The sequence below is a fragment of the Momordica charantia genome (genome assembly GCF_013281855.1).
Source record: "Momordica charantia cultivar OHB3-1 chromosome 3 unlocalized genomic scaffold, Mcharantia_2.0 BLBB01000003.1, whole genome shotgun sequence".
Lineage (NCBI taxonomy): Eukaryota > Viridiplantae > Streptophyta > Magnoliopsida > Cucurbitales > Cucurbitaceae > Momordica > Momordica charantia.
In genome coordinates this window covers 22,433,495-22,447,486 of record NW_028275161.1, presented here as the reverse complement: position 1 = coordinate 22,447,486, position 13,992 = coordinate 22,433,495, and the positions used below count along the sequence as shown (strand labels likewise).

Below are 13,992 nucleotides of genomic sequence, written 5' to 3'. Positions count from 1 at the left end.
GGAACCTTTGTCTTACCCTTAAAGTCCCAACCCGATAAAGCCTCAGCGATCCAATCATCCACTGCAAAATAGATTGTAATCTTGTGATGGAGGAAGCCAATCATCCACTGAAATTTGCTGCCGAATATCATGAACATGCATATACTACTGGTTCAATTGTAAATTGTGTGTGAACTGTAAGCCTGTGATGGAGGCTTGATCCTGCCACTACAATTACTTTGGCCCGTTGGATGACAATTTATTTTTTAGTTTTTATGTTTCTAAAATAAAATTTATCTACATGTATCTTAAAAAAGCCTCTCAAAACAGTTGCAATAACTCATTAAACCATCATCTCTTTGGTTGATTTAACATTCTACCCCAATTTCCAATGTTTCTGAGGTGAAAACACATTCTTATATTAAATCCAAGTTTCTCCTCTTAGAAGAGTGAGTTTATCTTTTCTTTTTCTTCAGAAATCTAATTGTCAAACTCAGTCAGTGATCTTAGATAGAAGTTAGCTACCAAAAATAACTGCCTTAACGCTCCAAGTCCAGGATTTAGAATTCGGATCTGGCACCTGGTGGCCTCGACATTCTTCTACATCTTTTGCGACCTATCTGCACCATCTGTTTGGCTTGAGTTGCTTTGGAAGCGAAGACTATTCCTACATATCAATATTAGGTCCTTTTAGGATGCTTTTTTCCTCACACATGCTTGTGAGGAAAGTTTTCTAGGAGGACGTCCAATCCTAGAATTACTCGAAGCGTTTCTTAACTTTGAAGTTTTTAGGATTAAGCCACCGAAAAGGAATGTGCACCCTCGTTGGCATAAGTAGTTATTATCAATTCTAAGCCTTTCTTAATCATGCTTACATGAATGATGTCCATTCATTCATATAACTCTCCTTTACTCAGAAGTCACAAACGAAGAAGTTACAAACGAATAGCATGGATCCCTTTTCTTATTACACTAAGATGCCAATGAATGATCCTTGGATTATATTATTAACACAGCTTTCTTTCCTCCATTTTAAACTTGTTTATATATAGAAGACATAAAGCGAAGTCTCTCATGGCCGCAAGTTGATGGAATCAATTTGCTGGTCCTAAGTGATGTGATGCGCTGCAGATTTGTTCCTCTATCAAATTTACAAGCTGGAAAGCCTGTCTGCGTCTTATATATTTTAGTTTTCACATTACTTAGTGATGTGTATGAGTGTTTATTTCTGATCTTGTGCTGTCTTTTCTTTGGATAATTGGAATATATTATTCGATTATATCATCATTCAGAAAAAAGAACAAGGTTAAATTATGTTACTTTTTGTTACAGGTTGCAGCTCTCCTCGGATTCCCCCTTCTCAGCTCTTTCTTTCCTTGATTTTGGGGTTTGGAGAATCTTTTTTCTCTCTTTTTTTTTTTAATTGTTGCAAGCAGGATTGGAATAAAGTTAACCTTACTGTGAAATAAACCAAAAAAGTAAAAAAAAGATGGACCGTTTTTTTCACTGTTGTCAATGTTACACTTCGGTTTGTTTTTTGTCTGTATTTTTACAGTAAGAAATGGCAAATGGGTGTGCCTCGTACACATTACAGAAATTAATCTAGTAATATGGTGCAATTCTGATTTGAGAATTATTGAAATTTGAGGTTTATATGTAATGTGTTCAAAGATTTTAAATAATGCTTATGAGAATCGAATATTTGGAGATGTTTTTCTTTTCTTTTTTCTTTTTTTTTCTTCTTCCTGATATGTTATTGGAGATGTTGATGGCTATATTTGACTATCGATGAAATATTATGAAATTGTCAATAAGATAAGTCTAGTAATTTTAAGATCATATTTATTTAGTTATAAAATAATTTAGTAATTTTAGTTACTTAAATGATGTTTCTATTTATTCTACATTACTTTTCCTAAAAGTCCTCTGATATATTGCAAATAATACTAGGAAAGATTTATGTTTATAAAATGTGGCCCTCTTTCACCAAGTCGTGTGTTTGAGTCACCAAGTCGTGTGTTTGAGTCGGAGAGGAGGAAGGGACAATGTTTCAAAAACCAGACCAAATTTTGATTGGCAGAAAATTTGTTGACATTAAGTGAAAAATGACGATTGGACCACTACAGTTTCAATTGGACACTAATTCAAACTTAGTTCTAACTTAAACTTTTAGAATGTACTTTAGAGTGTACATAACCGAGCTTCACAATATTTTGTTTAGTAGGTAGTATACCTCGACATCCCACCTCATATTCCAATCCAACCTCAGATTCCACCTCAAGTTGCCTACTCACGTGTCATGATCTTATCAACAAGTTAAAAACTAAATCCAAACTATATTTGGAAATTAACAGATAAAAAATGAAGGAACATTCACAAAGCTTTTGATTTGTGGGCTGAACAAAAATATGGGATTTGGTTTCCCTCCAAAATCTCTCGAACCAACGAGTGGCTCACAAAATTTCACATTTTTGCAAGTGGGTATTAACCCAAAAACGAAATGGCAAAAGAAAACAAAAAAAGATGATGAGTTTATATGATTTGACAGCATACATATATATATATATTATAATATGTGGAGAGTTGAAAAGGATGTGGAGGATGAAGGATGAAGATGAAGATGGGTGTGTTTATTGGAGACTGTATGTTTCTAGGGAGTGTGAGAGTGACAACTGAGTGTATGATTAAGTCTGTTTGGACCCATCCCACAGTGGCACTGAAAAACATGGCACTTTTTCCATTTGTATTTATTTGTAAAGTAACCACAGGACAGCCCTCTCTCTCTTCTCTGTGCCTGCATTGTTTTTAATTCTGCTCTGTACCCATTCTTTAATGCTGTGAAGAGACATCATTTCATGACATGACTTCGCCATCCAAAATCTCCCTTATATTTAGCCCAAATAGAAACTTTCAAAACCCAAAAGAAAAAAAAGAAAAGGGTATCAAATACTAGCTATCATTAGAATGAATGTCGTCTCTCTTTTCTCTGACCTGACCCAATTGAATATTTTGAATGTCAATGGCGAACCAACGAAATGCTTACTGTGGATTGCAACAGAATTTTACCCTTTACTCTTATTTCTCTCTTCCTTCTCCCTTCATCTTCTGCCTCCTTTTGGAAAATTACTTTACTTTTTTTCCTTGTAAAGAAACTTCATATCGTAATCTCTCATCTCATAAATGCAACTCCACTCTTCTTTTCTTTTACTATACACATTTTTCTCTTATTGGATTGATATGGAGAACGAGATGATTATACTCTTAAAAGTTAATACTAAAGGCTTTAGAAGCATATTTATTTACCATAATTCTGGACAAAGTTAGAAATTTTGATAGGAACGAGATAAAATAGTAGTCATTCTATCGTTTTATATATAATCTTAGACCATCCCGTGGGTGGCAAAGGGAGGGTCCCAATTGGTAAAAAAAACCTGCAACCTTCTAAGGGATTTCTGGGTTGGGTTCGAGCTGATGAAACAATGTTATCTTAATCATTATCAGATGGACTGCAATTTTTTTTCTGTCTGTGAGGATCACAATTCCCAACAAAGATGTCTTCTAAAAGTACAGGAGGATAATTGTCTTTCTACTTTCATTTTTGCCTAACGAAAAACAATAGAGATTTGATCAGGATGTGCAAATGGTAATTCAATAAACCCACTTTTTCTTTTTTAATATCATTGCTTTAATCTAAAGACGGGGTAATTAAGGAGAAGTTCTCCATCCTCTCTCCTTCGCTCTACCCTTATCGATGATTAATCTTCTTTGCTTTTGCCGCGAGAATAACGATGCAGGTAGATACAAGAAGAAGAGATTTTTCATGTATACAAAATGGTAATTATTTGTCTCATTAAAATGAGAATTATACATTATAATTCAAATCTTTGGCAAATGAAAATGCTGCCTACAAACTTGGCAAGTGATTTGGAGAATAGTGGAGTTGATTTTCTTGATGGCATGTTCTTTCAAAGCAAGGGCCCTTTGTAGCTCAGCTTGAGCCTGTTGCCTCATTCTCTTGGCATTGGCCAACTCCTTCTCAGCCAACTCAATCTGCCTCTTTGCTTCTCTTCTCCCTTCTTCTGCCACAGCCTTCTCCTTCATTGCCTCTCTCAGCTGCTCCCCAGCCTCCTTTTTCAGCCTCAACAAGGCCAAAGAAGTGCTCATAATTTTCTCATCACCACTCGTATTATATTGGTCATTACAATTATTATTATTGCTAATTTTGTCAGTGGTGTAATTAGTGGAAGACCCAATGGAGAGCTGCAAATGGGTGGAGAAGTCGGTGTTGCTATTGTTTTGGTGTTGCTTTGGAGAAAGAGAGAGATGAATGTTGGAAGTTGAAGTGGTGGTGGTGGAAAGTTGAAGGTCCAAATTTTGGTGATGGGTTGTAGAAAGATTGTGGTTTTTGTTTTGGTTTTGGTTTTGGTTTAAGAATGTGAAGTTTGTGTCAGAAGAAGGGCTCGGAGTGGGACTAGAAGCTGTTCTTGATAAGCAAGCTGGTGGCTGCAAACATGGAAGTACTTCTGATTGTTGCCCATGTCCCAATTTGCAAGCATCTTGGTGTTCTATGAAACTCTCCACCCTAAAAAAACAAAAGAATGTGCTATATCATCAGCTAATTGCACACAAGATTAATCGAAGTTCGTACAAGTCGGTCAAACAGTGCGAACCGATACGAGTCATCATTGGGTCATTTTGAAAAAGATACAATAATGTAATGTTAACCGAATGTTATAGAGTAGATGCGTGTACGCTGGTTCGAGAGAAACTCGAGTGAGAGAAGTTGATAGGGTTTTGTAATGTATTAAGAAGTGACAGATTTCTAACATAATTCTGAAAACCCATTTGACATGAAAGAAGAACAAAGCCAGAAAACAAAAACCCAAAACAACCCATCTCAAAAACAATTTAAAAAGTACTTAAAAAAAAAGAAAAAAAAACAGTCTTTTCTTCTCTACATTATTCAACAGAAAACTGTTGGAAATGAAATGAATGTTCCAGCTCCACTGGAAAAAGAAAAAGACGGCATTCTCGGAAGTGTTTAGGTGAAACTAAAAGAAAACAAAAATTGAATGTGTTCTTGTTTTTCGGGTTTTCCAAGTACCAATTAAAATTAGGATACCAAACCTGATCATCGGGAAATGTGCCAAATTTGCAACCACATCCGTTGATTAAGACTTGGGTTTTACGATGATGAATGTTTTGTTATATCAGTCAGAAAAAAGAAAAACAGCCGCAGCCATATCAACAAGAGAGAGAAGAAAGAAGAGAGAGAGAATTTTAGAATTTTTCTTTTAAAAATTGTAACTTTGAATAAAATAGAAGAATACAATATACCTGGAGAAAACTCGACCACAGTCACAAGAATGGCCTCTGGTTCCACAGGTTTTGAGATGTGCCTTATAATCAGACTGAACAGCGTAGCCTTTGGAGCATTTTTCACAAACCCACTGCTTATGGTTGCTGTGCTTTCTCCTAAAGTGCTTCTTAATTCCCACCAAATCCCCCAACGCATGAGTAGGGTTGTGGTGTAAGCAGCTCGGCTCCGGGCAAACAAACACCCTTTTCCGCACCGCCGCCGCCGCCTCTGATCGCTTCAGCAGCTTCCACGGCACCTTGTGGCGCCGCCGGTGCATCTGCAGATTTTGATCCCTCTGAAACCCCTGGTTACAGATCTCGCACACGTATCGATCCGATTCCAATAGAGTTTTCGGAGAGAGAGAAACCACCTCCGCATCCGGGTCTAACAAAAAAAAAAAAACATAGCTCAGCCGCTAGTAAAACTAAAATTTAGTAATTCAAAAGTTCGAATTCTCAAAATTCCTATCCATCCCAATTAACCCATATTAGTTTGAATTATTACAAGCAATCCTAATGGGAATTATGATCATCCTATATATATATATATATGATCATCTATTCCATTAAGAAATTACTTATAATAACAAAAAAAAAAGAGAGAGATTTTGAATATAATATATATACCTGGAGTTCCAGCAGGTCTTCGTTTTCTTTTGTTATTGGTTCCATTGTTTTCAAAGCAATTAGACAAAGGCTCAAAACAAGGGAGAGAGGGAGAGGAGAGATCAGCCAGCATGGGAAACAAAACTTGAAGAAACTCTTCTTCAAACTTGAATTTGAACAGAAGAAGAAGAAGAAGAAGAAGAAGAAGAAGAAAAGAAGAAGAAGAAGAAGAAGAAGAAGAAGAAGAAGAAGAAGAAGAAGAAGAAGAAGAAGAAGAAGAAGAAGAAGAAGAAGAAGAAGAAGAAGAAGAAGAAGAAGAAGAAAAGAAGAAGAAGAAGAAAAGTAACTAAAAATATATGATCTTGAGAAACAAAATAATGAAGGGGTTTGAAGAATTTGGAATTTGGGAATGTGGGTTTTCTTTGGAAGATAAATTAGGTGTCTAGAGAGAGAGAGAGGAGGAGAGAGAAGGGGTATTTAGTTTACTTTTGGGGTTCTTTCTTTCAGCTTTTGTTATATAAATAAATGGGCTTTTAAAAATTTCAGCTTTTTGGATCAGCTTTTCCCTCTCAGCTTTATTTCCCAGCTTTCTTTCTTTCTCTCTTTACTTCTTCCAACCATCTTCAGCACATGTAGTTATTGAGTTTCCTCAAATGAACTTTTCAAAAGGAGAGAGAAATCAAGCAAACCAAAAATATATTCAGAAAAAAAGAAAAAAAAAACAAAAGTATTTACTAAAAACATGAAAATCAGCTTTACTTTACTTTCACTTCCATGCATTGCATATTTATAGAGAGAGAGAGAGAGAAATAGGGATATATATTCAGATCCAAACAAACAATTATCCTTTCACTTCCATATTAAAAAACAAAAAAAGAAAAGGGAAAAAAATTCATGGTTGAATAAAACAGTGGTGGTAGAACATGACATTCAACTTTTTCAGACGTGTAAATATGGCAATAGTTTCTTTTGAATATTATTTGTCTAAATATGAACCTTTTTTTTTGTGTTTTAAAATGGAGTTTCTTTAATTTCTTCAAGAATATTCTATAATTAAAAATAGGATATTTTTACTTGTTGTCTTAAGAGAGAACATTATCGGTTAGAAAGTAAAATATAGTGTCACTCTGCAAGCTGAGTGGTACATGATTTAACAAAAATTCTGTCGAAGAGACAATTTTATTTGTAATCTGTTTTTTAAGAAATTTTTCTAACTCAAGATGGTCGAATTTACCCTAAATTTGTAGTTTGTTTGGAAATTAAACACTTTCTAAATGATAAAGAAAAAAGTACGGTATGCAATATAATATTGACGAATTAAGTATATTTTGTGTCTTTTCATTCTAGTCTCTAAAATTTTAGAATGTTTTATTTTGATTCTTTTTCAACTTCTACGAAGAATTTAATTCTCGATCCTTGTCACAAGTACTTTGCATGGTGACCATATTGCTATTTTTACCATAAATATGAAAGGTACGAAAGAAAGGCTCAAATTGAAACTTCGAAGATAAATGTAAAATAGAAGAGATAAATAAATATTTGAGAACTATATAAAAGTCAATATATCCGTTTATTAAACAAATTATATCGTGCACTTAAAATCATTAGGGATACAAACAAACATGTCATCCATGAAAGTAAATGTAAAACATATGTATTTTTCAGTACCAAATATTGTAATTAAGACCAATTAGTTATCCCGTAAAATTAGTCGAGATACGTACAAACTAGTCTGAACACACTTACAAATATAAAAAACAAACAACAAAACGGAAAACAACCTTTAAAAACAGAGTTACCCAAAAATATTTTTATCTTGATAAATAAAAGAAAGTGAAAAAAGAGGTGTAATGACGAAATTACCCTCTTGGTTTGGAGGTAAGGTAGGGTTTGATTTGTTTCATCCAAGTTAGGGAGCAGCTTTTGTAAAGGTGAATCAGGTGGGTGGTAAGGATGTAAAGTCACCCTCAGGGGTATGGTGGTCAATATCATCATAATTATTATATGTGTGTAAGATTCATAGTCCCCCCTTTTTCCACATGCATACAAAAGTAACAAGTTAAAAATAATAATGATACAATATTTAATAATAGTAATAATAATATATATCAGTAAATGGGAGAGATTTTTTTTCTGAACATAAATTCAGAGGTCAAAGATACACTCTACTGCTCCATTCAACCTTCATCATCATTTTATCTCCCCATTTCTATTTTCTTTTCTTTCATTTTTTGATTATCTATCTAAGAACCCCTAATTAATAATATTTGTTCAAATTTATTTCTAATTATAACTTCCAATTATGGCCATTTTACTTTAATACCAAAGTACATTTATTAACAAGTCATTTAATTTTAACGTGGTATAACATCTCTATAATCATCCAATAATCGCGTCTGTTAGAGAAAAGAAAAAAAAAAGATATTTAAGATAATTTAGTGAGGTAACATCAATAATATATGTACCTGTATTTCGTCAATTTAAAAGATAATTTTCATTTAGTATTATGATTAATTTTATTCTCGAACTCAGACCAAAGATACATATAAAAAATTATAAGTCATTACACCAACCTAAATATAACTTAATGATTAAGACATATATATAGCCTATTTGATAGGTCAAAGGTTTATATTCATGCTGTAATAATATATTCTAAAAATAAAATAAAATAATCTAGTAAGTCTTTAAAATATATTTATCTTTATTATTGAAAGGTGAGATAGTTGAGAATTATAATTTGTACCTATTTACCTTTATGTAATTTTGAATTTATGAACTTAATATGTCGCAAAATGGTAATTTGGGATTTATTTATTCAACTACTTTTATTAAAATTAAATATATATATATATATATTTTGTAAAATTAAAATAAATTACGTTAATAAAAAATGTTCATGAAATTTTTGAAATATACATTACACATGTAAAAAATAATTACTAGTAACCAAAAAAAAAAAACTCAAAGTTCAATCACAAGAAATGCTAAAATCCTAAGACTCAATCTTATGCTCAAAATGAAATGGTCAAAGACATTTCCAACGCAACACCAAAAATCATCAAAACCCAATCAAAATGCGATTACATAAAGCAAACATTCATGAAATTAAAAATAATAATAATATTACAAAATTTAAAGTTTAATTTATCTCACTCAATTAAAAATTGTCTTGCACAGAACAAATAAATAAAAATTGTCTTCGGGAAAAGAAGTAACAAAAATTTGATGGGATTTGTCTATGCAGCATTCTTTTTTTTTTTTTGAGAACATATGCAGCATTAATTAAGATTTGATTGATAGATATGGTGAAATTGTACCATGAGTTTGATGAATATAATATATATTGGGGTTTTGTGAAATGAATTGACAAGATAAATGAGACTCAAAAAGGGCTGTGGACTGCAACATTCCATGCCATTCCTCCCTGTCACAACACATTCATTGCATATGCTATGCACTTCTTTTTTTGCTTTTTTTTCACACCAAAACCTTATAATAACCCTTCAATTCCCCTTTTTAAACTAAAGTTTTTGTTCTTGTGGACAACCGATGTTGTAATTTATAAACCAACAAGGTTTTATCTTGCGTATTCATTCAATTATTTACTCTCTTGATAATCTAAATATATCTTAATAATTTCAGTACTTATTTTCATCACAAATGTCGATAGTTTAATTCGCTGTTCATAATTGTTGAACTAAAAAAATCACTAACTACCCCTTTCTCCCATTTTACCTCTAGTCTCATCTAAATTGTAACGTTGTTTGTATTATGAGAAAATTGCCAAACACGAGTACCAATTCAGCAATTAAGACATATTACTTTTTTTAATGGTTGAAAGCTTAATCCCTCATCTAACATTTATTAAATCATAAACAAACATTATAATAGGATTAATGGTTGAAGGCATTAGCATAACTTCTACCAAAAGTTAGAAATTCGAAAGTGATTCGAACTAAAAAAAAGTTTCATTTGAAACTAAAAAATGTAAGTTTGAAGGATTAAATAGCATAGTTTCTCAAAAAAAAAAAAAAGTTACTTCTTATAATAGGATAAAGAACAATTTGGGACAATTAATAACTTATATTTAACACACTTAAAGCAAAAAGCAATAATTAAGAGGGAACTAATCTTAGGCCACACATTATTCTGAAGTTATCTTCTTAAGGCGACGATCACATCTTATGTTCTTTTATTATTTTCTTTCTGAAGCTCAGAGAAAAAAAAAGTATTATTTACAACTTTTCCAAAAGAAAATACTTGAATATAATATTGATCATTCAAGTTCAAATAGCAATCAAATATTTAAATAAACGCTTACAACCACCTAAAAATATTAACATTCAAGGTCTGATACCAAATATTAGGAATAATAGACCCTCAATATTTTTACAATGGTATAATAGTGTCCCTTGTAATTAATTTTTATAAAGTCTAAGATGTTATCTCTCACTTATACATCCATAATCTTCTTTTTATGTAGCCAATATAAAATTTTGATCGTATTTTTGATCGAAACATACCTAAAGAAAATAATCGATAAGGTCATTTTTCCATCTAATTTTCTACCGCTTAGATTTTTTTTTCCCTCCGGAATGGCATAGAGGGAAGAATATGTGGCTGACCCAAACTGCTCCATTTGATTTGTTTGAAAAACAAAATTTAAGTTCTACCCTTTAAAATAAAAATTAAGTAAAAACATTTTTGGTCGATTATTTTTAAAAAATAAAAAATTCTTATTATAAAATCATAACTTCATAAGTCAGCCATTTTTTTCCCCTTAAATAGTTCAAATTGTTTCGTCATTGTAAAATTATTGATTTGCTAAAATTATTACCAAAGCCACCAATCAGTAATCATTACGGCACGCGTTGGTACTATTTTTGGGAAGAAAAATGGCCAAAATTTAATGCCATCCACGGTCAGTAACTACTACGACGGGCAGCTAGGGTAGCACAGAGAATGTTATTATAAAGAGGTCCGGGCAAGGGACAAAAGCAAACCTGGGCAGTCATCTCTCAAACACTCCATTCACTCGCTCGCCATACAAGTTATTTTTTGTACTCGCCTCACGATTGGACGAGACCGTCAGATGTCGGTGAAAATGAATCAGACGGTGTAAGATCGTCAGATGTGATTATGCCATGTGGCACGTGTTCAGCCATCATATAGAAATTTGATTGAATTTGGCCCGTTGGATGGAGAAGTATCCGCAGGCTAATGGACACGCATAACATTGAATTAAGGCCGTATGATTTTGGAGAAGAAAGTTTGGCCTTTGGATCAGGTCAAGTGCACCAAAGAACAGTGTGAGCGATGCACCTGATCAAATTCCGGAAATAGAAGCCAGTCGTCAATTGAATTATTAATTTTATAATCATGATGATGTGAGTTCACCAGATCTAAAATAGGCATGCCGCATCTAATTAAAATAAATGCCAACTCTTCATTTTTTTCTTCTATTGATACACTCATTATTTAATGCTCTATAATTACAATATAGTTTTATAATTATTAATATTTATAAGTAATAAATGTGTTTGTTTTATAATACTTAGAAAACGTGTTTGGGTTATAATACTTCATAAAAATGTGCTGAGACTACGCCCTAAATTTGAAAAGAATATATATATATATATATATAAAATGTTTAAATACTATTTTGGTTGTTTCTCGTTTTAGTTCATTTTGGTCCATAAATATTAAAATTTCTTTTTTTTTTAACCTCTATGCTTTGAAAAAGTTACCATTTTTTTTACCACATTTCTTTGGATCATAATTTTTTCATCGACGCTTTCAATCACTAATACTTGAAATATAGCTATAAATTTGTATTAGAGATCTTCACTGCGTATAAAACTGCACCCCATGTAACTCTTTTTTTTTTTTTTACAATATGCGGGGTGGGAATTCCAACTCATAATCTCTCGATTGAAGATATATGTCAATTATCGCTAAGCTATGCTCGCTTTGGGGAGTGCATCTGAGTGATAGATCTTTATAATTAGTATTTACCTTCATATTTTTTATATATTTTTATCAATATTTCAAATACTTTTCTATATATTTTTATCTTAATTTCATCCGCCAATATTTTAGAAGTTTCGATATACCCTTGATACGAATGCTTCAATTTATCAACATGTTACTGAAATACTACGATAATCTATTATTTTACGTATCAAGTATATATATATATATATATATATATATTACCATAAGAACACACAACTTTGATTATTACAAAACTTAAATATTGCTATATATATATACAAGAGGAGAGAGGGCTCCATGAAAGTACCATGATGCTTGACAGCTCCAAGATATAATTCTCAAGGTGTGTAATTAACTTTATATAATAAAGAATCATAGAAGAAACTTCAAAAGTTAATAATGGTGGATGCTGGTTTGTTGGCTGTGGGAACCAAATAAAAAAGGAAGAAGAAGAAGAAGAAGAAAGATTGTGGGACCAATTAAATATTATGTCATAAGGCCAATTAACTTCAACCCTACACCATATCATGAATCTTATCTTTATTTGGTTTTAGAAAAGGGAAAAAAAAGTGTTCAAAGGAGAAAACAAATATCTTAGAAATTAAGACAGACCCACATGAATAATTAACTTTATGATAATTGATTAATTTGTAGTGGAAAAAGTGATGGGTTTGTTGTTGTTTAGTGGTTATTGATTTGTTTTGACATAATTATAATTAACAAAAAGAAGGGGCCTAATATATGCAAAAATAGTTTGAATTAAGTTAAAATTAATGGGGTATGATTGGATTTGGGATCAAAACACACATAAACATGATTGCCAAAAGGACATTCTTGCATGTGCTTTTTTTCTTCTTTTTTAAAGAAAAATAACAATCTTGACTCCCATCAGCCCCCCAATTGCCTTCTTTTTCTCAACTATTTTTTATTTTATTGGATTCCAATTTGATAATTAACATGGTTTGTTTTTGCTTTTTGCATCAAGATTTTTCAGCCTTTTGTTATTTTCTTTTCAAAATTAGATCAAATAATAATGCCTTTGTTCAATGCACACACATGATCTCTCTCTCAATATCTTCTGGGGAATGAGAATTAAAATGGGTTAATTAAGATGAGAAATAATGATTTTCCATACTCGTTTTATGGTTGGTGTCGAGGTAATAGCTATGAATAGTCATAGATTTCTATGAAAGGGTAGAATAATAGGACCTATATTATGGGACATACAAATGCACATTACAGACAAATCATGATCATTACGGTTCAACCGCGTTATTCAATTTCACCTCTTAAAAAGAAAAAAAACTTAACTTAAATTAAAATACTTAATATCAATAAGAACTTCTACCTCGAGCATACACAATGAAGTCGTAGATAGTCGAGTAAAATCCAATCCACGAAATAATATTTGATCTATGGATATGTGGTTATAATACCCAACTTAATTTTGAGAGATAACGAGAAGATACATTAAATCTTCATGATCAATTAGGTATTTATATAACTTTATTTTAATCATAGTTTAATAATCAAAGGACACAAATTAATTCAAAGGACTAGAGACTAGAACTTAGATATAGCTTGGTTGTTTATTATTTATGAGACCTAAAGAAGCCACATGGGTCCAAATTTTTTTTTCTTTTTTTCCTTTCCAAACTCTTCATCTCACAAGAAAAAAAAACAATAATTTTTCTAGGGTTTTTATTGATTATATATAGAACCTCATCAAGTTATGTTGGTATGTGTCTAGCCCATTTGGATTTATAAGCATTATTCTCTTTTATGGTAGAATATGGCCCCACTAATAATTTTTCTACCTAACTGGCTAGGTTACAATTTGTTTGATATGATACAAGTTGTTTCCTTTACAATATACTTAATTTTAAAAATATAATATAGTATAAATATACTTTAAATCCTTAAATTTTCACCAATTAAGGTATATTCGTGTGTATAAATTCGTATATCTATATTAAGTATATAATATAGAAATACTATATTTTTGTGTGTTTGACGTATATATGTGTGTATATGAATGTATGTATAATATAG

General features: G+C 31.8%; 1 protein-coding gene across 1 annotated transcript; it reads right to left on the bottom strand.

The window, feature by feature from the left end:
- Nucleotides 1-3,626: 3,626 nt before the first annotated feature.
- LOC111008676 (uncharacterized) lies at nucleotides 3,627-6,687 on the bottom strand. The gene is made up of 3 exons (XM_088121321.1): nucleotides 5,965-6,687; nucleotides 5,317-5,722; nucleotides 3,627-4,561 (listed from the first exon to the last, which is right to left on the bottom strand). The coding sequence occupies exons 1-3, from the start codon at nucleotides 6,074-6,076 to the stop codon at nucleotides 3,856-3,858; spliced, it is 1,224 nt and encodes a 407-aa protein (XP_087977447.1). The 5' UTR covers nucleotides 6,077-6,687; the 3' UTR covers nucleotides 3,627-3,855.
- Between the last annotated feature and the right edge of the window lie 7,305 nt (nucleotides 6,688-13,992).

Bases quoted from the DNA above. Each gene is read 5' to 3' on its own strand.
- LOC111008676 (XM_088121321.1), bottom strand. From the start codon at position 6,076: ATGCTGGCTGATCTCTCCTCTCCCTCTCTCCCTTGTTTTGAGCCTTTG. The intron at 5,723-5,964 runs GTATATATATTA...TTTTTTTGTTAG, and splicing joins AAGACCTGCTGGAACTCCAG to ACCCGGATGCGGAGGTGGTT. The intron at 4,562-5,316 runs GTATATTGTATT...TTGTTTTTTTAG, and splicing joins TGTGGTCGAGTTTTCTCCAG to GGTGGAGAGTTTCATAGAAC.